General features: G+C 41.3%; 1 protein-coding gene across 3 annotated transcripts; it reads left to right on the top strand.

The window, feature by feature from the left end:
- The first annotated feature begins 660 nt into the window (after positions 1 to 660).
- Positions 661 to 10,413, top strand: nr2f2 (nuclear receptor subfamily 2, group F, member 2). Of its 3 annotated transcripts, none has more exons than XM_029522132.1 (3): positions 661 to 1,005; positions 5,615 to 6,142; positions 8,297 to 10,413. In XM_029522132.1, exons 1-3 carry the CDS (start codon positions 966 to 968, stop codon positions 8,569 to 8,571), a joined length of 843 nt encoding a protein of 280 aa, XP_029377992.1. In that variant the 5' UTR covers positions 661 to 965; the 3' UTR covers positions 8,572 to 10,413. The 3 variants fall into 3 exon arrangements, with proteins under 3 accessions (XP_029377992.1, XP_029377990.1, XP_029377991.1); XM_029522130.1 differs by lacking the exon at positions 661 to 1,005 and adding an exon at positions 3,400 to 4,522 and having other exon boundaries at positions 5,597 to 6,142; XM_029522131.1 differs by lacking the exon at positions 661 to 1,005 and adding an exon at positions 3,402 to 4,522.
- Positions 10,414 to 22,568: the final 12,155 nt, after the last annotated feature.

Genomic DNA, 22,568 nt, shown 5'->3' with positions numbered 1-22,568 from the left:
GGTGTGGGTGTGTGTGTGTGTGTGGGGGGGGGGGGGGGGGGGGGGGGGTTAACAGCATATCAATTGTGCTGGAGTGGAAATGTTCCTGCGTGAAAAAAGCTGCATACATTTTTCATTTAATTGTAGATTTCTGGATTCCCGTGCGCTTGATTGGGGCTCTAATCATTTCCTATATTAGCCTCTTTATTCCCAGCGTAAGGTAATTATTAAAGATGAAGCTGTTAAAAAATGAGATAATGTTTCTTATTTTATCTTTAATTTGTATAATGTATATACTGAAAATGTTATATTATAACATCATTAATTAAAGTAATATAATAACAATAGTAGTAGTGATAGTAGTCGTAGTAGGATAATAATAATAATAATAATAATCACTGCTGTTTTATTGGTTCCACTTAAGCATGATGAATATTTATTTTATCGTAAAATTGAATTTCAGGCTCTTTTAATTACACCACTAATCGCAGCTCTTACTGCATCTTTATCTCCAATCCCCATTTAATTTCCAATATGCAGAATCTCATAATGCATGCTCGCCATACTTAAAGACAGGTGTCTGTTCTGACTTCACCCCCTCCCTCTCTCCTCAGTAGCCCACACAAAGCAGCGGCGTACGAGCGCGCTTTGGCCACATTACTGTAGAAGAGAAAAGGCGCACAGGATCTCTGCTTTGCTGTAAAGCCTACTTATCGTTTCCAGAGGCAGTCAAATGATATTCTGCTCGGATCGACACGTCAGCTATTTGCAACTTCCAGTTCCTCGGTCAACAACAAATGACGTGAATCAGTTGTTTGTTTCGGCTCTCCAAAGTTTTTGCATGATCAGACATTGCAATTTTACCAAATAAACAGCGTGTTTTTTTTGTGTTTGATCCCGTCTGTTGGAGAGGAAGCTTTGCCAGGTTCAATCTGAGCAGTGTGTCGAAAAAGGGAAGACTAAATATATTGTGAATAAGAGAGAAGATGCATCCCGCTACGGACGAATCAGCAACATATGCATTTGGTAGGTTTGTTACTACGAGAATACAACCTCCTGTCTCACACTCACTATCAAATAACGTAATGAATGGCTATTTGCAAACTAGTTGGGCTTATTTGTGATCCTCATATAATTACCACTTGGATAAATACGCGAAAATATCTGAGAGTCGCCCGTGTTCACTGCGCTCTGTGCAAATATCGTATATGTTTACGTTATCTGCTCCGACTGCAGCCTGCTCGCTCTTTTACGCAATATTTAATTTTGGAGCAGAGCAATAAAGCATGGCTACTTTGCTGATTTTATCACAAAAAAAGTGTGCAAAATAAACGTATACTTACCATTTGAAGCAAAACTGGCTCGTCGACGAGTCGATACCTTGCAGCGTATTTTTTTTTATTATTATTTACAGACTCTCCATGTTCACGGTATCTGTAAATAAAACCGACAAAATAGTCATGCAGTCAAAATATAATCGGCTAATTTGTTTTAGAATAAAGACATAATTGGTCTAAATACCACCGCTGGGACTGCCTGAAGTGGCAAAAAGTAAATCCAACTTTGGCAACTCTCAAAGCTTTGCCGTCCAAGTCATGTAAAACAGAATTTAAACAAACAGTCATCAGTTTAAAATGGTGCTTGTTAGTTTGGTCGATGCGAGAGACGAGACTGAAGCGGTTTCCTTGTCGGATGGCTCCTCTAAATTGAATCTCGTTTGAAGCAGAAAAAAATCCTACGCTAGGGGGCACCCATATACTGTAATACATCCTGGGACAATGCAGGCTTGCTGCTGCTGCCCTCTCTATAGACTAACACAGGGCTCTGGCTATAGGTTCATCTCTGTGGCTCCGTGAAGTTTTACCTGCAGTTCAACTTTGATAGCCTCGGGGCATGAGGAAAGTTAACGCAGATTAAATACAAGTGTTCGGGGGTGGAGGGGGGGGGAGAAAAAAAAAGATTAACCTTGCAGACAGCAACTCTGGACAAGCTCTGACCCCGTTTCACAAGCGCAGTATCCTTCACTGTGTTCGTCATTATCACAAACTGTACATTACATTTATTACAGCGAGCGTCTGACAGACACCACCGTTAAGAGCTTTTACAGTGCTGTTTATCAGAAAACGTCTTTACCTGTCATCCCAATCTTAATGTGACCTCAAGTGACATTTTTAAACGTATTCTCTATTTAAAGCTGTGGTCACTTCGAGCTTTGTTTTGGGATTTGTTTTTTTTTTTTTTGTTTGTTTTTTTTTTTTTTTTGGCCACATCCAGACTGAGATCTGACTTTTAAGACCCAGCTCTGGCCCTGTCTGACACCATGAGTTTGAGATGCTCGGTGGGGTTAGCAGGTTATAGCGGGCACCCAGATGATGTCAGTAGACTGTCATAACATTTTTATGAGAGGTGTGGATTGTGATGAATGCCGGCAGCAGTGATTAGGAGCACTAATAGGGATATTATCCTATATAAACACGGGGCACTTGAAATGGCAGGTAATGCTTTTGGCTTGTTCACCTGGTGTGTGACCATCCGGAGTGCCTGCCGAGATAAAGTCAGTCTTCACCTGATGTCTTCTGTCTCTTTTCCTAAATAATGATTGATCTTTAATTTACAGTAGGCTATCGTCCAACCAGGGTATCTTTTTCTTTTGTGTTTTTTTTTTAAAGGTGTAGTCTGTCTACACGTCTGTATACATAAAGACACAATAGATAGACAGTTTTAATTGTAATGAACATAGATCATGTCCGAAAAGTGCAACTGTGTCTCGGGGACAAAATCTCGTTTCATATTTCAGCTTTTTAGGGAGCCGCCGGATATAAGCTACTGTAACACGATATGAGGCACAGAATTGAATTAACGCTCCTTTTTCCATCTTCTTCTTCTTCTTCTTCTTCCTCTTCATGAAATTGCCATGGCTTTACCGGGCGTGCATGTGAACATAGCCCATAGTCTGGGGGTGATTGGAAGTGGAGAGAGCCGACCCCCCCTCCCTCCCTCTCTCTCGCTCTCTTAGAAATCGTCTCTTTTTAGGACCAAGCGGCCCTCTCGACCTCCATGCTGGCTCTGGCAAGGTACCAAGTAGCACAAGTGCCGACTAGCCAATGGGGTTGAGGGGGAGGTCCCTGAGCTCTGACCAGTCAAACACACTCTCCTTCCTTATATGGCAGCCGATCTCCATGGTAACGTGTGCTAAGTTGCAGCAGTCGTGTCAAAGTTCACTATATAGAGAGCTCAGTGAGCTGATCAGAGAGAAAGCATTCTGCCAGCCCGGCTCCTACCAATCGCAAATCACTTCCTAACCTCCGCCTTTTTAACATATTTGATCACTTTGAATCTCTACTCCTTTTTCCTTATTATTTTTCAGCGCACGGAGGAGGTTTTTTTTTTTTTTTGCAGGTTGTGATCTTTGTTTTTCTTTTTGTTTTTGTTTTTGTTTTAGTGCTTTGGCTTTTTTTTTCTCCTTTCCTCCTCCTCTGGTGGGGAGAGTTGTCTTCATATTCCAAGGCTCTCCAACAAACATTGGCTTCAGCTGCGCGCTTGCTGGCGCTATCTCACAAGAAGAAAAGGAAGAAGACGCATTTTTTTTTACCCAGTTGGTGATTTTCTTCAAGACTTGTGCTGGAACTTGATAGTAGCTGCTACAGTGTGCTCACCAATTGTTTTTATGCTGCTGCAGGAACGGTCTTACCAACCTGCTTCCACCATTCACTGAATAGTCCATGCTACCTCGGTTGATTATTTTAATGTTCAGCCTACCTTTCCCATTGATGGGTGTACTGGATGGCTGACTGTAAGCGCCCCTGGACTTGGCCTTTAAGCGCAAGGCAGCGACTCAGATCGCCATCGCATCAGTTTTGAAAACGTGCATCGCAACGTCTCCAACAGCAATAAAACGACAGTTTTTCCGGGAGATCCAGAGTGGATTCAACGTAGTCTAGATTTGACATTGCTTTTTTTTTTCTTTTTTTTTTTTTTTTTTTTTGGTGTGTGTCTGGCTGTTAATCACAGTTTATCGCGTTTTCCTTGAGACATTATTCACCGCGACACCAAAACGGCAGACAAAAAGTTTCTTTACGTTGACTGATAGATATGGCAATGGTAGTGTGGAGAGGCTCCCAGGACGATGTGGCTGACACCCAAGGCGCCCTTTCCTCGCAAACCCAAGGAGGACTATCTCTTCCCACCCCTCAACCAGGCCAGTTGAATCTGACAGCCTCTCAGGTCGCCCCTCCGACCCCTCAGACTCCGGTCCAAGGACCCCCGAACAACACACAGTCCACGCCGACGAACCAGACGACGCAGCAGTCGGAGAAACAGCCACAGCACATTGAATGTGTGGTGTGTGGGGATAAATCCAGTGGCAAACACTATGGCCAGTTTACTTGCGAGGGGTGCAAAAGCTTCTTCAAACGGAGCGTACGACGGAACCTCACTTACACATGCCGTGCCAACAGGAATTGTCCAATCGACCAACACCACCGCAATCAGTGTCAGTACTGCCGCCTCAAAAAATGCCTTAAAGTCGGCATGAGACGGGAAGGTATTGGGACTTTTTTGTTTTTCTCATTCGTGTATGTGTCTTGTGCGTGTGTTCGGCTTCCTCACATGAAACAGCCCATGTAATGTCGCCCCCATAGCCTGTAATCTCGCTCCTCCCGACTGTTTCCCTCCGAGGCTGTGCGGCTGGAGCACGCCATGGAGCCGCTCTGTGCTGTGGTCGAGACGGGGCTCTTTGCCGGATAGCGTTGCATTTTAGTCTCCAGCTCCAGCGACTTGCACATATAGCCCTCATATCTGTGCTTTTCACGACCGAGCCCAGCCCAGGCCGGCCACGGGCTATCGAATTAAAATTTAGATAAAGCTATGGGCGTAGGATATATCTGTACTCAGTAGATGACACACTATAGCCCCTTCTGCGCTATTATGGCGAGTGTCGAATTAAGACATAGCGTGTTCAGGCTACATCTCCACATCTATCCTGTCTGTCTTCTTCACTGTGTCTAAAGCCGGACAGCAGCTTGAATTCTGCACACAAAAGCCTGCGCGTAAACACGAGCATTTCTGTGAATATTAGTCGAAAATATAAGCCTGCATGTTTGATTAAAAAAGAGAGACAGAGAGAGAGAGACATGCATTGCTAAAGTGGGTTAAGGGTTAAACATGCAAGGTCTCCCTTGCCCTCTTTGTGTTCCTTCACAGCCAGCTCATGTTGCTGTTGTTGAATAACATCATTTTAAAGCCAGCTATATACATGGCTCATGTTGGACGCGCTTACGGCGCATCTCTGCTGGTTTCTGCACAGGATTTGTCTCACTGCCGCTTCACTATTATGAACACAACCTGTCTTTTCGAAACTCGTACGCCATAATATAATGTGTGCGAGTGTGTGAGTGTGTGTGTGTGTGTGTGTCTGCGTGAGCGCGCGTGTATGTGTGTGTGTGTGTGTGTGTGTGTGTTTTGATGTTATACAGCGAGCACGCTGTCATTTATTTCGTTAAGGTGTAAAGTAAGCTTTGTGTCCAGCAGACAGTTTGAATTGTAGATAATTTGACAGCAGCTGTCCTGCTCAGACTGACTGTGATCATTTGTAGAATTCAGGCTTCAATATCTGTAGTTTCTCTTTTTACTGCAGCCGTGCAAAGGGGACGGGTGCCACCCACACAGCCACACCACGGTCAGTTCGCCTTGACAAATGGAGACCCACTCCACTGCCATTCCTACTTATCCGGATATATCTCCCTTCTGTTGAGAGCGGAGCCCTACCCGACGTCCCGGTATGGCAGTCAGTGCATGCAGCCCAACAACATAATGGGCATCGAGAACATTTGTGAACTAGCAGCCAGGATGCTCTTCAGTGCCGTGGAGTGGGCCAGGAATATTCCCTTCTTTCCAGACCTTCAGATCACAGACCAGGTGGCTCTGCTGAGGTTGACATGGAGTGAGTTATTTGTGCTCAACGCCGCGCAGTGCTCCATGCCCCTGCATGTGGCTCCTCTCCTGGCGGCGGCTGGCCTTCACGCCTCCCCCATGTCCGCGGACAGAGTGGTGGCCTTTATGGACCACATTAGGATCTTCCAAGAACAAGTGGAAAAGCTCAAAGCTTTGCACGTTGACTCTGCTGAATATAGCTGCTTAAAGGCAATTGTGCTCTTCACCACAGGTAAGACAATAGACTGGCACACTCCAAGTTCAGCCGTTGCGAATGTCACTAACATGCACACTGACAGCATCAGCTAAATCAAAGATGACCTAAATATATCTGCACCGACTAGGGCTTGTTGCTTGACTCAGATTAACACTCTGCTTTAAATGTTAACCTATGCTGCCTTCACGGTTGAGGACTGGTGGATAGGCCTTAGGCTACTAAATTCTAAAAGCTCCTGATTAATCTACTTTATCAGACAAACATGAGGGGCTAAACTGGAAATTATGGCATGACCACACAAGAGATATTTTAATTAAACTGACAACAAAACAGGGGAAAGTGCCGCCTGACTGAAACCCCAGGAAAGAAAGCTCCAGTTAAATAAGGCTGATAACATACACACAATAATTGCCTTAAGCATCATAAAATCTAGCTGTTAGCACACTTTTGGAGAACCAAATAGCTTACAGATGAATTGCGGCACTTTGATTTTTTTCCCCCTCTGCCATTTATCAATGTGTGTATACCCCACGTCTTGTTTGTAGGGAAAGACAGATATAAATGATGTCAGGCTCTGAGGGGGAGGGGAATAGAAAAAGAAAGACAAGCCTAATGTCCCATTTGCACACAGTAAGAGCAACGTGCAGGTTTCAATGCTCTCTTGTCATTCAGGCGCCAGACACGTTCTAGGAAAAGCTTGTAGAACCCATGCACACCCTGTAATTGCAAATATGTCAGTATCTAACAGTATGGTGTGATATTGAGCAGTGACTGGAGGGGCGGCTGTCATCTTTTTTATTTGCAGAAATAGTCCTCTCCTCTCCGCCTTGCAGAATTCTAGGCGTCTCTGGACTTGCTCCAGAACTAGGTCATGACCCAAACTTCCCAGATAGTAGCCACACCGTTAAAGGGGGAAATTAAAAATAAATAAATAAAATTGTTGTGGAAGAGATTTACAAGGTTTCACCTTAGAGTGAATGCATGTCTTTGAAATGATATCATACCTGCACGCCATCAGCCTCTGCACTTCATTTGCCCTTAGCAGCCCACTGTTGTTCTCTGGTGACTTTTTAGCCTATTAAAAAAAAAAAACACAAACAAACAAACAAACAAAAAACAAACAACCTTTCAGGTCAGTGAATTATATTATTAAGGCTTTATTATAAGGCTGCGATGGCTTAATTTGTCTCCTGTATACCTGAGCACCCGGGGCTTGAACATGAGCTGTGTGAGTAGCTTGAATGACACGCCTTTGCTACTTTGGTGGTTTGGTTGTTGACATGCACAAACTTTACAAACTTAACCAATGCGCGAACAAGCGTTTTTGGCACATAATCAGCTGCCGCCCACACGCAGCAGCACAGATAGTGATTATGCGTCTCTGATGGTATAGTATGACGGCAACTCCGTAGGCTATGAGCCCTTTTTTTCCCAAGCTAAATCTCAGCTCACTAAAGGTCAGTAGGTCTCCCTGTCTTTCCCTCTCTCCCTCCCCCCTCCCCTCTTCCTCGCTCTGCATTCTGACTGAGAGAGATGGGCCCATGTAAAACATTGGCTGTGAATATGCGTCATTATTTACTTCACTTTTCTTATTAAAGTGGCTTTTATGGAGAGGAAGGACCGTGTTAAACTGGCGATAAAATACAGAAAAGCAAATTAAAATAGAAGGGGAAGCAAAGCCCCATTTTTTTTTATCTCATTTTATATCCATTTTACGTTTTATTTCTTTAGTTATTTGGGTGTGTGTGTGTAGGTGTGTGTGCGTATATATATGCATGTATATATATACATATATGGTTGTTTGTGTTGGAAGAAAAATAATTGCTAAAGTAATATAACTTATCACCACAGTGTAGGGCTGTAATATCTGTGGTGTGACAATCATTCGTACAGTGCAATATAATTATTATTTTTATATTCTGGTTATTTTATTCTCATGCACTAAAAATATGTGTAGCAGGTATTAATGAAAACAAGCCTGAGGCACAAAAACTTCAATTTTGTATTTGACATGAAAATAATTTTCTTTTTAAAACTATGGCAGATTTCATCAGTTTTCACCAGCCTACCACCACAGAGGGAAAGGAGAAAAAAAAAGCTCCTAGCGAAAGAAACACTTAAGGTTACACTTTATTAATGTTTATTTGCTTTCCCCCCCTCCCCTCTCAGATGCTTGTGGCCTCTCAGATGTGGCCCATGTGGAAAGTTTGCAGGAGAAGTCCCAGTGCGCCCTGGAGGAATATGTCCGGAGCCAGTATCCCAACCAGCCAACACGGTTTGGGAAGTTGTTACTCCGCTTGCCTTCCCTCCGCACAGTCTCTTCCTCGGTCATAGAACAATTATTTTTCGTCCGATTGGTAGGTAAAACCCCAATTGAAACTCTCATCAGGGATATGTTGCTTTCGGGGAGCAGTTTTAACTGGCCTTACATGTCAATTCAGTAAACCAAGAAGGAGACGAACAAACAAAAGGTGGGGTTGGGGGGCTGCGAGACTACAATGATTATAGCTGCTTTTGTGGAAGGAATAAAAAACCAACCGGCTGTTACACGGGGCTGGCTTTCATGAAGAAAGACATTGACGTAAATGACTGTGAATTCCCCCCTACTCAAAAAAAAAAAAAAAAAAAAAAAAGGAAAGAAAAAAGAAAGAAAAGAAAAAAAAATTGAGACATCCACTGAACTTTCAAAATGGCAGATACGAGCTCCCAGTGTTCATGCAGAACAACCTGTGTCGATCCATTTTTTTATGAAAGAAGAAAATGAGGAAAAAAGGAAAAAGGCAAAGGGACTTTGTTGATCCTTATAAGGAAATTTAAGTATTAAGTGCATTTAAAAATGATAATTTGGGTTAAAAAATACTGGAGAAAGGGAAAATACGAAACGTGAATTTTCTTTTCTCAAATGACTTGTCCTGTGTCCATGTATAGCTGTGTTTTGTACTTTCTTTGTTCCTCCTTTCTGGTTCCAAACCGGCCTATGTGATTTCTGTAGTACAGGTGGTGTTATTTTCTAAGACAATGATTTATTTTGAAAAAGGTGAGATAATGTAAAAAAAAAAAAAAAAAAAAGTTCTAAAAAGAATTAAAACCACAGCAATAGGAGTATAGGTTTATAATCTAGGCTTAATGCTGCAAGCGCACTTACATTCTGAGGATGACCAATAACATCTGGGCAAAAGGGAGGTTTTTGGAGTTCATGTTCAACTTTATGATCCAGCGGAAACGTTTTGCTCTTTATTAATATGAAGTGACAAGATCCACTTTTATTTTCCACTCTTTGACTACAGCCACATAAGTTTTATATTTCAAAAACAAAATACGAAATAAAGATTTGTTAGTTTGATGCTCGCAGACGTGACGAATTTTACCCGATTAAATTAGTTGGCGAATTTTCTTCCCCTTTTAATTCAGCACTGAATATTTGGCTTCAGTTCCCCAATTCGATATAATAATAACTAATAATAATGTTAATAATTAATCAAATTCTACAAGTTGCCTATGCCTAAGACAGGTTGCTCTAAATGCACCATGTGTGCTTTTAGGAGTGTTTGCAGTGGCCCAAACTGCACTGAAAGCATAACTGACTTGTTTTTAAAAAATAAAGGGGTCAAGTGTCATAAAAGTTGGAAGTCTAACCCAAGTAGTGTTTAATAGCAGTATTATTAAAGCGTCCCTGAAATGTCACCCTTTATTCACTTCAAGCATTAAGTGCCTGACAAGCATGATGTGATTTCTTATCAAAACGTTGTTAAAGTAGGCCTACAGCATTTGGGGGAACACAATTAGATTTGAAACTTCAGTCGTGTATTTCACTTGAAAAACACTAATTAGAGGCAGTATTCTTGTAAATATAGGTCAATTCATTTCAACGAGTTTTTCCTTTATACAAAGTATATGTGATTAAGAAAAATCTGTGGTTGCCATTTTTTTTCTCGGTAATACAACGTCTTCAAAATTGAGTGGCAGACTTAGCTAGTAGCACTGAAAGTTATGTTTTTAATGTATATACATATTACTACAAATGTTTTCTTTTTCATGTATATTTAGACTGTGAATGCATGGCCACAGGTCGCTAACCTATTTTACCTTTGATATATAAATGTAAATGTTTTCTCTCTCTCTTTTTTCTTTCTTTCTTTTTTTTTTTTGACTGTATAGATATAATCTGTGCATTCAGTACACTAGCCCTTGTATTTAAAGAAACAAACAAACAAACAAACAAACAAAAAACAAAAAAAAAAAAGAGAAAAGAAACGACGTTCATTATTAGGCTACAGACTTAAACAGGGTGAGCAGGTTTGGAAAAGGAGTTGCTATTTTAACTTTAGTGTTATTGCTCCTTTGGTCTTTGACAGGTGCCGTGATGTGATTGAGCGTGGAAGCGCGCGGGTGTGCGAATGTGTGCGTGCGTGCGTGTGTGCGTGCGTGCGTGTATTTGGAAGCTAGCAATTTTGTCCTTGTTTTGAGGCTTTTCTTCACCACACACAAAAACACCATGTTGTGGTTGAATTAAAAGGGATCACTGATTGAACACTGATCTTTGGCTGTTCGAAGCCACATATGGACCAGAGAATGATACATGATTGTAATTATGAACAGTTTAAACTGACCCACGTTTTTATATAAATATATAAAAATATATGACTGCAGGGTATTGATAACGTATAGATACTTTTTTTATGATTATTATTATTATTATTATTATTATTATTATTATTATTATTATTATTAATTGCAAGTGATATATGTGAGTGTGTGTGAAAGTTTATAGTTGAACACAATTCTTGTTTGTTTGTGTTAGCTTATTGTAAACAAGCATTCTGCTGTAAATTTGTTCTTGGTATTAAATTATAATTTATGAATTTGAAAACACCAGTTTTTCATGTTTTATTACTTCCCAAGCGCAAGTGTGAACTTGCCCTTGTATGTGCGTGCGTGCGTGCGTGGTGTGTGTTTGTGTGTGTGTGTGTGTGTGTGTGTGTGTGTGTGTGCGTGCGCGTGCTTGCGTGTGCGCGCGTGTGGTGTGTGCGGGCCGGTGGGTGGAGTGGGGGGCTGGGGGTGACGGACTGGAGTCAATTTGCTGTGGCAGGATTTTGCCCTTTTGCCCCATGAAAGTGATTAATGAATGACAAAATAATTAATCAATCTAATTAATCAATCAGCCAACGGATCCGCTCAACACCTCCACTTTATTTGCTGCAAGGCTCTGATTATTTTCTGTAAAAAGCGCCGATCTGTAATTTACTAGACTATTTGGAAAACACTGGGCTGGAGGCTGGCGTGTGTTAAACTTCATGAATAGTACACAGCAGTTGTAAAAAGGCGCTGTGTGTCAACAGTTAATAACATTTCAGTGCAGACCTCCCTCACACGGGACAGGGACTGTGCAGGACTCACCGCTTTATTTGCGGAATACACTGTCTCCTTTGGACGCTCCCATAAATATTGATGGGCCTAGATGATATTTGCCTACCACTTCCTACATCATAAATATTCTTCATACCCATGGTGGGAAAAAAGCTACAATTATTATCTGGAAATCAAAATTCTTTCTGTCAGTTTTCTGTGTTATTATGGACTATACTTTTATTTGCTCCTGCGTGACTGAACTCCATTAACACTACTCAAAGTTTCTCACCACTATCATATATAATCCAGGCTATATATATATATATATATATATATATATATATATATATATATATATAATGTATGTGTGTGTGTGTGTGTGAATAGTCAAGTTGATGGTGGGTTTAAATGCCGGTTATTTACATGTTTGCTGTTGAGATGCTATAAAGCCATGGCATATCAGTAACTATTAGTAACCTCATATTGGTTTAGTTGAGGGTGGGATTGAAATAGCATTAGCCTTCTCATATACAGTAGCTTCATCTGGATGTGTATGAAAGCCAACTTTACCAGAATCTCCTCTTGTGCTGCTGCTGTTGTTGCTGCTTCTGCTGCTTCTGCTGCTGCTGCTGCTGTTGCTGCTGCTGCTGCTGGTCAGTGTGTGTTTGTGTGTCTGTGGTTTTGTTACTGTTGATAATAATGAAAATGATGATAATGATGTGATGCTGATGGTCTTTCATCCCCGGCCTCTTGCTGAAAGCGCTGTTTATCCATACAATGATGCTTTTACTGCTTGTCCAGCCAAACTGTCTCTGAGGTATATCACACACTGGGGCCAGTCTGAACCCATACTCACAAATGAAGGTGGACATCAGCCTACAAACCATCACCACTGAGCCAGTATGATTTCACTGGACCCGTATTTACAATGCACCCATCCAAAGGGGAGTGAGTGAGGAAAAAAAAAACTTCAGGCCACCGTGTCCTTTAAAATAATAGCCCAGAGGGGCTGAAATCTCTAAACGACGCAGGACACATTATAAGTGGAGCTTCAGAGTAGGTTTGAATAAGTCGGATCTCAACATTGCCCGGGTTGATTTTAGTTGACAGGGCGTGATGCATATGCTGTATTCTATAATTTGTACTTTTACTCATTTACAAAAGAAAAACTAATGAGGTGTAACTCGCTTCGATGTCACTTTTATTTACGTCTGTGTGACGTGAGAAGTTTTTGACACGCGAACCGCAGGCTTACCCCCCCCCCCCTCCTGCAAACACACACACACACACACACACACACACACACACACACACACACAGCCCCCTGACTGGCAGGCTGTGGAGGATACTGCGGGGCCGAGGTGTGTGTACAGTAGAGTCTGTGCTGATGGTTGACGTTTGTTGGGGTTTACACACTGAAGCTGAGAACTTATTTAGGGCTCACAGGCTATTAGTCGGGCTATTTGTTTAATAAGGATATGGTTTGCAGTTTTCCTCTCTCTCTGTCTCTCTCTCTCTCTCTTACACACAGACACACACACACACAAACACTGATACACACACAGTTAAGCGACAAATATGCACATTATTTGCACCTTGGCACTATCACTATGACAAATTAGCCCATACAGCATGGGCTTTATTGCATAGGCCTATATAGGGTGAGGCGCCGCAGCTCATTTACAATGTACAACAAACACTTAGTAAGGTGGGACACCTGTTCTTTATGGTCTACTACATTAACTTGAACGATAAATATAATCTCTATTGCAAGCTATTATTATTATTATCATTATTATTATTATCATTCCTGTCGTTGTTGCAAGGTAGCGGTACTAGGCTATTGTTATTTTCTCACAATCCGCTATAAGATTACGTTAGGCTGATTTAACACACTGCGTTTTTTGTTTTTTGTTTTTTTTCATTTTCTTTATTTTCTTTTTCTGTTATTTCATCACCTTGTTCGTCTTCTTATTTCGAGCATTCTTCTCCTTTATCCTTCACCATTAAATAAATTGCCTTTCCCTTCCCACTTAGTGCTCAAGGCTTCCCTCGCACTGGCCATAAATGTAAGAAAATTGTGCCATCTACCCGCTGCCTCCGGTACTGTAGCTCCCAGAGACCTCGCAGACCTCAGCTCACTTTGTGACAAAAGGGAAAAGGGGACCGGCGCTGCACAGCCAGGCGCCTCATCGCACATCCACCATCAGCAGCTGCCGACTGCTATGATGCTGTAACTTAACAAGTAATGTGTGTTTTAAGTACCTGTCATCCTTTGCTGCGTCCCCCTGCGTCTGTGTGTGAAGGCTGAGGCTGCTGTACGGACACTGTCCACCCCTGACTACTGCGGAGTGAAGTCATGTGGATTTTAGCACAATCAGAAGGAGAAGGGGTTTATATAAATGCAGTATATATATATATATATATATATATATATATATAACAACGTAACTATTTCGGAGCCTTCCGTTAAAACAAAAATAACATGCGGGATAACTCTGGATTTTCTTTTACAATTTGGTGCCCAGCATATGTGGCACACGGGTATAATTTCTAACGCCCCCCCCCCCCTAAAAAAATTAGACAGCAAAAATTGTGTTGTTGACACTAATAACGCTTTGCTGTGTCCTGACAGTCGGTGTGTTTCAGCGTTAAACGTATTTCGGACTCTGGTCTGGAGCCCCGGACACTTTTCTGCTCTGCTATGAAAAACCAGTGATCATCTTGGTCCAATAATAGCTAATAATAAGAATATGATGTTAGTGCTGGATTTGTCCTCCTTTTTCATTTGTGCTTTACGAGAAAGGACAAACTGAGAAGAAGAAAATGGAGGAAAAAAAAGGAAGGACCAATCAACACCAACATGGCAAAGTTCATTTGAAGAAAAAAAAAAAGAGAAAAAGAAAAAGAAAGAAAAAACACTACCAGACTTTGAAAAGGGGCGCCGCGCTTTGTGGCGATATAAATAGAGGAGATAAAGACAACTGCAGCTGATGTAGACCAAGAGTGTGAATAATACCCCATGTTGAATTCTCCCCCCCACCCTCATTTTGAGAAGACTATTTCAGTTTTCTTTCAACCCAAGCGCGCTCACTGTGAGCCCATCTCAATGCCAGAGGAGCAGCCAACATTCCCTATGATAGTTTGGATACTGGATGCCAAATAAATCAAATCTCAAGCAACTATTTGGCCACTGAATAAGCATGATTGGCTCTTGCGGTCCATTATATTTAAATAGAAAACGAAAAAAAAAAACCCCAACATGTATTTATAGCCGATAGAAGACTAAACTTTCATGAGAGAGGCGGGCCAGTGAGTGGGAATCACACAGCGGTCTGCCCGGCGCTTTAAAGCGGGGAGACTGCACCTTTTTCAGTGCGCGGTTTGATTTGTCTTAATATACACGATCACACACAGGGAGGGCCGGGACGAGCGGTGAGCCGGGGGGATGATTTGAAGAGACCACAAACACTCTCCTGGATATTAGACTGCCCCCCTCCCTCCCTCCTCCTCTTTTCTCCTCCAGCCCCTTCCAGCCCCCTCCAGCCCCTGCGCATTATTTCATCAGGGCTACTTCATAGGTATTGGTCGATATGGGCCTGCATCTTGTATTGATTTGTTAGGTGGGGTACATAGATACTTTATTAAGATCCCCATTAGGCGGACCGCAGTGCTTGTCAGTCTTCCAGGGGTCGCAGTATTAACGTTTCAGGCTCGTCACCTCTCAAGTAGTTTGGAGTTTGAAGAAGGAGCTCAAATGTGACCACAACTCAGCTCACAAGATTTCACATAAACACGCGCGTTAAGTTGGAAACCACGTGCATTTATTTATTATTTATTTTATGTATTTATTAATTAATTTATTATTATTTTATTTACTTGGTGGTGGAGGGCTCTTGGCTCGCGCGTATAATTGTACTTCAGTGTGTGTGTGTGTGTGTGTGTGTGTGTGTGTGTGTGTGTGTGTGTGTGTGTGTGTGTGTGTGTGTGTGTGTTGTAAAGAAGTCAGACTTAACTCACAATGTCAGTTGTGCTGGTCTGTCTTCTCAGACGGTCACCGTGAGCACACGGTCGTGCACCATTCGTGCATGCGTGTGTAAGTGGAGCCAACGAAGATGAGGATGGCGTTAGAAGACTGTGGATGTGAGTGTACTCGGCCTTAAAGTCCGACACGCAGAATGAAACTAAGAATGAAATGTTTAATGAAGTGTGTGTTAATGAAACGTCCACGCTACCACGGCTCAGTGTGTCTCTGCCCTCAGACAGCGCTGATGGAGAGATGTTTGCTGTTTTCTGTTTTCCTCCCTGTTGTTTCTTTCCACAGAAACGAACGCTTTTTTTAAGGGGATGGGGGGGGGGGCGGTTGCGTGTGTTTGCAGAAACTTCAAACCCGCACTTGGCAAAGCAGCCTCAAACTGTGAAATGAATTTGGCGTAATTCTGGTAGATGCTGGTGATAGACGGAAGGTGCTTTAACAATAACACTCACACCCTGAGCGTTATTCTCTCGTCCAGTCTTCCTCCTCCTCATCATCATCATCGTCACTGTTATTATCGTCAACATTTCCACCACCAACACAATGAACAACACCCGGCTCGTTCACATATTCCACAGGTGAAAGAAAGAAAAGTGGAAATTGAAAAAAAAAAAAAAAATCTTTTCCTTCCGGCCCTGTAAATTCACAGAAAATTCCTCTTGTTAAAAAAAAGAAGAAAAAAAAAACAAACAAACAAACAACTGAAACATATTTTTCAGCATTCCAAAAAGGAACAGTTTAATTTTATTATTAGAAAATGTGATGAGGCTACAAAGCGGACTGGAGTGAAGTTTTGTGTGTTACCTTGTGTTGCTTGTCTCACAGTGCTGACAGCTCCAGTGCGCCGGCTCAGGGTGCGCCTGACAACACAAAGGCTTCATACAGTCAAAGCTCCGCTCTTGCATTACTCTGATTACGTTTTTCCTCATTTCTCTTCAGCGTTTATTTGACCCACAGGCCTTAACTGCTGGAGGAGTCGGATATTTGTTTTCTTGATCAGGCCTTGCTTGATATATATATATATATAAAAAGGGGGAAAACAACTCCCGAGGCACAGAACACGTTTAGATAAAGTTTAAATAAATTGATACAGTAAAACTTGATTGTTCACTCTACATCCAACCTCCACCCACTCATAGTTTACAGGAAATTTCTGCAGCTCTTTTGTTTTAATCATTTCTGTATTTCCCTCCTAAATCTGCGCATGTTATCATTTCTTGCAGAAAACCGCCTCCGTGGTATTGAAAGTGCGTGTTTTTTTTCCCGTCCCATGTTTGAGCCAATTTATTATAAAGACAATAAGTGTAAGAACAAGTCTTGCCTCGCCATAAGGTCCAGATTCTCCTCCCTACCAGTCTTTTAGTTCCCAGACCCTTTCATGTGGAGAACACCCCCGCAGATTCGCGCCACAACCTCTGGATCTTCGCTTGATCAGATTTTGTCACAGGGACCCACATCTGACATTTTTACTGCGGCTGGATGGGATTTAGTCCAGCCTGTCCAGCCGAGCGGCATCACCGAATGTATGCATACTGTAAATGTGCAACACCAAACCTATCCTGACCCCAAAGGAGGAATTCAATTATTCCTCTGCTTTCTAAGGACCCTAATTATCTCCCTCAGTGACCCCACCCACCGTCCCGGGGCCTCAGTTTGGGAAGCAGCTTACACATGCAGCTGATTTATTTTTATGTTTGTATGATTATTATTATTAGATTACAGTGAAATGACAACAGCCTGGCTCTGAAGTTGCAGAGGACGCGCTTCAGACCCCCACCCCCTCTCCGCTCCCCCCCCCCTTTTTCAGTGACCCCCGCAAGTCCTGGGACCCGCTCCGGGACCCCCTGCACTAACCAACAGCGATAACACGTATGACTGGTGGCCGCCAAAAGACAGCAGCGCGCAGAACTCGGTCAACCTTATGAGAGGACAAATCTTCACGGAGGGTCTCAGCAGAAGAGAGAGAGAGAGTGGGGCGGGGGGCAGGACGATCCCGCTGCAAACAGCAAGATGGCGCTGTTCTGCACATTTAGCCTCCGCTGTGCTCCGGAGCTGCGGCCGCCTCTGCTGTGCTGCACTCAATTACCTGAGCTTCTTCCTGCTCTGTTGTTGTTGTTGTTGTTTTTAATCAAAAATACCAAAAATAATGGAAACACGCAATAACAGTCTGAATCTGAAATTTCACATTTTTTTTGACCAACATTTTTTTTGTGAGGAGGGGGGGTTGCGGGATTGAATGTGTACAAGGATATTTTTTTGAGGGAGGAAAAAGCGTATTCTATCTTTTGTTTAATGTTTCATTGAAAATGAAGGAAGAATTTAAAAAATGAATACATTTACAGTTTAGCTGAAACGAAACACAAACACCCAGGCAGAGGCAGGGGAGGGTTGTGCTGCACATGGAGCTGTGTGTGTCACCAGAGCCGAGCTTATCGCTAATATTTCGATTTATTTATTTTTTTTTCAGAGAATCTGGCAAATATTTAGTGGTAACACTGTGATCCCTCCAACAAGGCCGTGGGTCGTGTATCGAATTTTTTTTTATCACACTTCAGGTGTGTGGGTTTTTTTTTTTTTTTTTTTTTTAGGCCACGGGCACTTGAATGTTCAAGGAAAAGCGTTTTCTTCCACGCCACAGAAAGAAGCGGAGCCTTTTCCACACTGAGGGTTTCTTTCTTTTCACACTTTTTCCACTGACAGGTTCAGCTGTCGCCTGCTCCTTCCACCCATTTCATTTATTATTTGGTAATATTTAAAGAAAATCTTACCTCCTCCTTTGCTGATGATACCAGCGGCTTGTTAACGACGGACATTCGCCAGTAAAAGAAAATGTCCAACCCTTAGGACGATGCTATTAGTTCATAATCCATATCCTACAATAATAATATTTCTCTGCTGAGTTATTGAAAATTAAACAAGGTCATCCTGATGTATTTTTCCCGTTTTTAATTCGCCTCCTATTGCAGCATCTTCTAAAGTTCCAGTAAAATGAATTCAGTCGGATTTATTCATAAAAAAATAATAGTTCAATTTTATTATTATTTTTATTTCTTTTTGTTTTTACAGGAACAATTATTATCCACCAAAGCTTTAAAACTAAACCTCTAACTGTGTGTAATAATGTGTGTTATCTGAAGTGGCGGATGCTGAAGTGAACCTCTCAGACTGGATGAGAGCGAATCTGATCATAATTCACACTAATAAATAGAGATTTTCTTTGTGATTGGTAAAGTTAGTGCTGTAGCTTTATAAACACAATTTAACAGCTACAGCTGGAATGGTCCGTCTGGATACTTTCAGAAGCAAGTTGAAGTGAACAAAATGATGAATTTCTTCATTCCCTTTAAATGTCTCTGTCTCTGATAAGGAGTTGTGCGCAGAAGGTGAGTAATATGAGGGAGGATTTCACGAGGCTCATATGTTGCGGACTCAGTGATCAAGCTCCCTTAAGCCCTGGCCAGTCATCTGAACTTCACCACTATATGTAAACAAGTTGTCAGTTTGGGAATAATCTTCTTTACTTTTTATTGGAATGAAAATTCAATCTCCCAAACTTAGATTAGGCGGACGAGTTTGTCGTCTTCTTTTTTCCTCTCCCTCTCTCTTCTTTTTTTCCGTTCCTTGTCATTGGTAGGGCTGGACTTTGGTGGACAATAATGCGGCAATTGTTGATGCTTTGTGACCCATAAAATTTGAGGGTGGCTATTCTGGCTTTGGTATGTAATTATGCAAAACACTTTGCATAAAGACTTGCCATCCGATCTAATGATAGAGCCTGCAGTCTCATTTCCAGAGAGGGAGGCACCAGCAAACCCTGCACTCCGAGTGATGGTGGAAGAGCTGCTATAATAAAACCTGCACATAAGAACACATGCTATTGTTCAGGTAATTTTGTTGTGGTGTGGATATTTATAATCTCAGAAAATAGGAGAGTGTATTTAAATGTAACTACTGTTCATTGTATGTATGTCTTCTTTTTGGCAGATCATCTGTTTGTGGTCTTTTGAAAAATGTTATCATACAATTATGCACATTTAGATTTGTTTCCCCTTGAACTGTGATCATTTAAAAATAACTTCTTTCGGTTTTTATTGTGGAAAAAAAAATGCTGGAAAAGAAAAAGAAGAAACGAAATGGAAACAGGAGAGGAAAGTGAAACCTTTTTTTTTTGACTTGATGTGTCTGCTCTGAGGAGCAGCTAAACCAAAGGATACAGTTCAGGTTCATATTTGGAATTGAGGTAACATATTTCATGGATTGCACTGGGTTTCTTGACTCCACGGCTCTGGAAAGACTATAAATACCATCCAGATTTCTATGACAACATTTACTCATTTTTAGTTTAAAGAGGAATAAAAGGTCACAGATTTTTTGTGCAATAAATATAAAGGGAGAGAAACTCCATAAATTACTGTAACATGTATGTTTTCCTTTTTTTTTGTCAGGATTTCCAGGTGGTTTATTAAAAGACTGCAGACTGCATGCCTTTGAGGTGTGCACTATATGGGATATTCTGTGTGTATGCACATAATAAACACTTGTGCTGCCTGACAGAGGTGTGAATCTGAGAGCTTTTCTACCAAATGAAGTGCCAGCAGAGAGAGAAATAAAGAGATCTGCAGCTGTCAGGGGTCAGTCAGGCAGAGATTGCTTCTAGAGATCTTTTGAAAAAATCACACGTTTGAAGGCTTAGTGCTTTGCTGTCTTCGCATTTCAAGCTCAGATCAGTGGAATCAAAAAAAAAAAAAAAAACAGAGAAGGAGAGAGAGAGAACATGGGTTGGAGAATTCTGATGTTGAGATGGACATGGGACGAGCGCTTTCTGGAAGGTAGGAGACAAGCCTTTTACCTGAAGCGTTTTGAGCAAGGAGGAGAGCCCAACTTTTTTTTGTTCTTACATTAAAACATGTATCACACAATTAAAGCGGCAGTGTCTTTAATGTCTCTCTGTGTGGAAATGCAATGTACAAACCGGGCTCTGCACTCTCCTCTCATTTGCAGTGTGCGTGTTGACAGTACAGAGGGAGCAAAGGAAAACAACTCTGAAGTGTTTCACCACTCTCTCATGCATTCAGCTTGCTGCTGCTGGAAAACCTTTATAGTTGAAATGTAGAACTCCTCTTCAACCCAACTGTTTAGGCACGAGAAAAGACAGATAATCCAAAAGTGTTTTGCACCTCGTTATTAATTATTTCCAGGATTTAACCCCCATTTTTTTTCTCGATAACTTTTCTTGCTGTAGTTTTTCGGGACTTTTGATCCCGTTCTGAAGCCTGTGCCAAATTGTTACTCTATTAAAATATCATGGTGATCACTTGCTAATTCTCAGTCTTAGCTGAGTGATCAAACGTTATATTTCTCTACAAGCTTTTCACATCACTCCATTTATTGTGAAGCTGCTTCATCACACACAAGTACAAGTTTCAAGTGTTAAAGTTAAGTAGCAGAGGAGAGGAGGTGAGTGAGCAGGTAATCAAGAAGTCATTACCAAACTGAAAAGTGAGGATGTCTCATGTTCATGTATTTAGGTGCAATGAATGAATGAGTGAGAGCTGCTTGTTGCAAATTCCATTATATTAAAAATATATAAGATGGTTATTGATTTTAACTCAGTCCAGAAGAAAAATGTTACTGATTGCTTAACCCTGGTATGCATCCCTTCTCACTCTCCCCTCACACACACACACACACACACACACACACACACACGTGCAATGATGCCCAGCAGAGTCTTCTGCAAAGCAAAGCCCCACTAAGCACTTGCTGTAAATTTTGCTAAGACGTTGGTTTCAGCCAATCACGGCTCAAGACAGTGGATCCTCCTTAATTTTGGTCTTTGCACTTTGAGTATTTCTTATATTGTTAATAAGGAAGAAGCTTTGACTTTTTCTACTCACATGACCTTTGTGAGTAGACTATAGGAAAAGTAAGCCTATTACTGACTTTTTAAAACTTCCAAAGTTGGTCTTTTGAAACTCTCTGGCCTCTTGCTGTTCCATTATATAACTGTAATAATAATGTACTTACTACCCACATAATTCACAGTACCACACTGACAATAAAATGTGGAACAAGCCAATCTTTAACTTGAGCTTAAAACACCGACCAAAGCAGGAGAGACACAATTTGACACTTTGATTTCTCTATTAACTGACACTGGGGAGCAAGGACTAACATTATCTGACAGGCACGTGTGTTCAGTGTGTTTAAGCATTTTTTTTTAATGCTGGAAATAGTAAGTCTGTTTAAAGATGACATAGAAAGAAGTGAGCCAAAGAGAAACTGTTGTAGTGAAAAAGAAGAGGAACAAAGGTCAAATAAGCACATTAAAAGTGATTATTTGATAAATAATCTCCTTGACTTTCAGTCTGTCAGATATAAGAATATATATATAAAAAAAACATTTTCTTCAATCTACTTTTACCTTCAAATGTCCACATTTTCAATCACATGTGAGCTCTGGAGAAACACATCTATCTTAATGTGAACCCCATACTTCTGAGCATGTTTTTTAACAGCTCCTTTTTTTTTTCATATGCCATGTGATTTCTTTTGCTTGCTTCCTGCTGGGGAGGCAAAATATGCAAATCCCATCAGATTTATAACACTCTGTGCCTTTCAGTTGTTCATGTGCTTCTGCTGTGGTGTATTATTATTTTCAAGGGTTCTCAGCGGGACATAAAATGATCATAAGTTATTCGTCCACCTGACAAAAATATTTCATTCTCCTCCCATTTCAAAGATGGACTCAAGTAAAAGTGATAATAGCATGATTTATTATGGTCTGAATGGGTGGCGGCAAGTTGATTGCTTTTGACAGAGCTTCATGCAATGCTGCGTATGAAGAAAAATATAAATTGACAGGGAATGATTCAGATGAAGTAAATATTCTTTCATGTGACAGCATTATGTGCTCATTAAAACATCTCCACAAAACAGGTGATCCGAACATGTTCATTCAAACAAAGGAAAAGCCTCTGATTTCATTCATCCTGTCTGAAACAGAAGCTCCTCACTGAACTCTGGTACTTTTCTTTCTGCTCTTCATAGTATTCT

Source organism: Echeneis naucrates, chromosome 16 (assembly GCF_900963305.1).
Source record: "Echeneis naucrates chromosome 16, fEcheNa1.1, whole genome shotgun sequence".
Lineage (NCBI taxonomy): Eukaryota > Metazoa > Chordata > Actinopteri > Carangiformes > Echeneidae > Echeneis > Echeneis naucrates.
This window is presented reverse-complemented; position numbering and strand designations above follow the sequence as displayed.

Coding starts and splice junctions, on each gene's coding strand:
- nr2f2 (XM_029522130.1), top strand. CDS start 4,072: ATGGCAATGGTAGTGTGGAGAGGCTCCCAGGACGATGTGGCTGACACC. Junction 4,523..5,596: donor AGTCGGCATGAGACGGGAAG/GTATTGGGACTT, acceptor CAATATCTGTAG/TTTCTCTTTTTACTGCAGCC. Junction 6,143..8,296: donor AATTGTGCTCTTCACCACAG/GTAAGACAATAG, acceptor CTCCCCTCTCAG/ATGCTTGTGGCCTCTCAGAT.